This window comes from Acanthisitta chloris, unplaced genomic scaffold (assembly GCF_000695815.1).
Source record: "Acanthisitta chloris isolate BGI_N310 unplaced genomic scaffold, ASM69581v1 scaffold30032, whole genome shotgun sequence".
Lineage (NCBI taxonomy): Eukaryota > Metazoa > Chordata > Aves > Passeriformes > Acanthisittidae > Acanthisitta > Acanthisitta chloris.
Window position 1 is genome coordinate 25,903 of NW_008660332.1, and position 3,890 is coordinate 29,792.

Consider the following 3,890-nt stretch of genomic DNA (forward strand, 5'->3'; position numbering starts at 1 on the left):
CACCATTACTGAGGCCATCTACCTGGTACCTTCATTTTTTATTTCATTATCAGCCATTAGGCAAGAAAAAAAGGAAGTCACAGAATCTAATTTTGTTAATGGAACTTAATGCAACTCTAAGAAATCTAAAAATAAGTAAATAGCCCCTTGCCCCTCCAACAACCATGAACAAATTGTAACAAGACTACCAGAAATACAGCTCAGAAAACTGTTAAAAGTGCAAAAAGTCCATAAAGTAAAGCACAAGGGTATGCAATCAGGAGCTGTTGTCCTTCCATAGCCAACGCAGAGGTAAAAATTTTGGAGGCTGACAAACTGCACCATCCAATAATAAACAGAGCTAACAAAGTTCCTGGGGTTCCCCTAGGAGAAAAAACAAACAAACAAACAAAAAAAAACCAAAACAAACACACACACACAAAAAAAACAAACACAAAAGAAACATGACAGAGTCCACGTATTATTAAATGCAGCATGAAATTTTACCAAACTCAAGCTTATGAGAATAAATTAAAATCGTAACTGTAAACAAAAGGTAATTTCTTCAGCATGGATAAAATCTGAATCAGAAGTACTGCTAAAAGGACAACACATTTCCAAATAAATCTTCTGTGGCTCCAGCAGATGCAGCAGCTAATGTTTAATATTAAAGATAGCAAAGATCCTATTTCAGCCTAAATCTTCTTGTAGAGCTTGTTAGGTTCTAAAATGACACTACAGACCTTGGATAAAGAATGAACCTCTGATACTTGCTAAGGGCCTTCCTGGTGCCTCACTCTTCCAAAGCATGAGCATAACAAAGCCAAAAGGGAGAAGCAGACTGTGTATGCTTACTCAGTAGGCCCTTTTATCAGAAATCATCTCCAATAATATTGTTATTGCAATTAAACCACAATGAGTAAGGTTCTCCTTAGTTTACTTAATGCAATCATACCACATAAAATAGTTTATGTCTTAGCAATCCAGGCCAGTAAGGTACAGGGTGTTGTCAGCTCTTGGGACTTTGAGGGAGGAAGGAGACAATTGATTTTACAGTGACTCAGCACCTCACTGCAACTTCAACATGTTAAAAATAAAACATTAAAGACCATGTGATTTACTATCCTCAGTTTAAGTGTTCTTTAAACCTGTACAGTGGCATTCAGGGAAATGACACTGGGCTTTGTGAAGCAAGTTCCTGGTCTCTGCTCCAAGGGGAGATGCTAAGTTGCTCACCTAAACAGTGAGCCAGTATTTCAGAGCTGGCATGGATGGCTCTCTGAGCAGGTACCCATGCTGGCAGAGGAATGGGATGCAACAGGAATGGACTGTACAATGACAATTTTCAGCTTGTATAATGACTCTTCAGGGGGGTATCACAGGATAGCACAATTTAGAACTGTGGCTGCTCTACCTTACACTGAAATCCAATGGCCTCTCGTGTTTGTTCCAGGACTGGCAGAGAGCAGGATGGAAAAGTGACATAAACTCATATTGGAACCAAGAGATACCTCTGTGCAGCTAGAAATTCAGTCCTTGGTCAAACAACATCATGGCTAACAAAAGGAATGGTTTGGCTTTAGCAGAGAGCTTGTGTCTGGCAGGTCCATGAGGGTCAAATCCTCAAACATGGGAGAAGGGCAAAAGGAAGATGTCATGCTCACATTGACCAAGAGGCCTGAGGCTATACCAGCATGAAATGAGATCAGGGGACAGATGTGAGTGGACCCTCTCCACTATTTCACATCCTGCAGATGCAGTCACCAAATGCATCCTTTGCCTTGGCTGGGTCTAAGAATTTCTTTCCCCATTCCACTCATTTCCTTCACTGTTTAGTTAAAGAAATAGAAAGACCAGCCTCTTTGGGAATTTGATAGTGAAGAATTGCTGTTTTTTCCAGGAAAAAAAGTCTGCTGATGCTTCTCCCAGCAAGATGGCCCAATCAGCTTGGGGTCACACATGTTAACAGCATAGATGGGCACAAATAAATCTAATTCCATGCAAGTTTGTATAAGAGAACTGATTTTCTCTTTGGTAGTATTCAGCACCCAAAAGGTTCCGTATTTTGCTTTATTTAGTTACAGTGAAATAGCTAATCATGAAAACTGAAAATTATTGGATTACTACATATCTTTGCAATACATGTGTGCATTACCCTAGGTATATTTTCTGTGAAAACAAATATTGAGGTTAGCTCTTTACACTTTGACATATAAGTAATGCTTTACAAATAGTAAAAAAAAAAAATAAATCATTAATGCAAAGACAATAATGTCTTTGCCATTCGAAGTATGTTCTAAAATTGAAAATAATGAAATGCACACTGGATTTAGAAGTTGCCACTTCAATTTAATAGTATGTTTGCAATAGCTAACCTTGGTACTTGCTGTGTTCAAGCAGTAGAGCAAATGAGAAAGGACTGCAGAATCCTGTCAATTAGCACTTGAGGTTATCAATTCATTTTAGAAATAATGGTTTGATTTTGTAAAAGCTACCACAGCATAGTATTTATAGATTTTAAAAAGATGTGATTTCTGTAAATTCACAGTATTTTACAAATGTGTGGTGTGTGCTTGGGGATTCCTTGTACAGACAACAGGACCCTGAGCAGTTGTAACAGCTGGTTTGGAGTTTGCCCCATCTGTCCTATGATTATGTATCTGCACATTTTATTAGGCTGGATTATTAAACAGGTTAATCAAGAGAATATGGGAAGTGCAGAACAGAGAATAAACAGCTTCTTCAGTGTCACTACAATCTGTCTTATCAAGGGCAGCTCAGAAACATTTTAATATATGTAATATGGTCAGGTGAAGCCATCACAGCTACACAGAAACACACAAGAATTGTGCAAAAATATTCATTCCACTATATAATTTCCTTCAAAAAAATAATCTATACATTTAAAAGAAGGCTGCTTCTCCATAGAAAACAAACAGGAGTGCTTTCTTATTCATCAGCTGCCAAGTTCCTTATGTTACAGATTGGAGAGTTAAAATGTGAGAGAACAAAGACTATGGAGGGAAACCATCATTAGTATCACACTAACAAGGGATAAAAGCACTGCTCAAGGCCTTCAGGCAAGATGTGGAACTTGCTTGTACTTTGCTGCGTGAACAGGGAGGTAAACACAGTCTGTGTTTCAAAGGGCTTACTGAAAAAGGAGAAAGAGAGGTTTGCCAACAAGTTTCCTATTCATAGACATGGGACTGAACAATCTCCCACACGTGCACAGATACACACATCACCACACCACTTTCTCAAAGTATTTAGCAATTTTCAGGTTTGTGTTTACACCACAGCAATACCTTGGAGTATATGACTCTATTACATCTTAAACACTTGTCCTAATTCTACAAATCATTAAGGGTTACTTGACTGTTTTATTCTGCTCCACAAAAGTCAGTATGCAAAAGGAAACATAAAGATGGATGCTATGAACAAAAAAAGAAACAGGAAAATCAGCTGTATAAACCTAAAGTCTGGAGTTGATTTAACATTGATAGCTGTTTGGCCACTGTTGGCTCTGCAAAACAAAACTCACATCTGAGGCTGCTGCAAAAAATCGACAGCGCTCTCAGTCCATGTGGGAATTAAAGAGTTATAATAAACTGAACGTCTATCATCCCTCCAAACAGTCCAGTTTTGTCTGTTTCCACCCACCCACCCAAACAAAATGGTGTTTTGTGTTACAGTTTTGGAAGCCCAAATTCACTACTTAACCACTTATAAAACGTTTGGCACAATACCAGCCTTCTGACTTACTGTTCTCTGTAGGATTTCTACTGCCATAGAGTGGTACTCACTGTAGTGAGAAGACAACTGCAGAGGAGGACAGGATCACCATGGGCAGCAGGCAATAACCCAAGACACTTGCGACACAGCCGTATGAGACTCCTGAGATGCTCATC

At 38.8% G+C, this 3,890-nt stretch overlaps 1 protein-coding gene across 1 annotated transcript in view; it reads right to left on the bottom strand.

Moving 5' to 3' along the window:
- Window positions 1–200: 200 nt before the first annotated feature.
- The window catches only part of LOC103797567 (protein YIPF7-like), a 9,532-nt gene continuing 5,842 nt past the window's right edge, over window positions 201–3,890 (bottom strand). Inside the window, exons 4-5 of the mRNA XM_009069787.1 lie at window positions 3,786–3,890; window positions 201–363 (exon numbers count right to left, since the gene is read on the bottom strand). The exon at window positions 3,786–3,890 is cut by the window's right edge and continues 59 nt beyond it. Of these exons, the coding sequence (XP_009068035.1) occupies window positions 201–363; window positions 3,786–3,890 (268 nt within the window). The remainder of the gene's footprint in view (window positions 364–3,785) is intronic.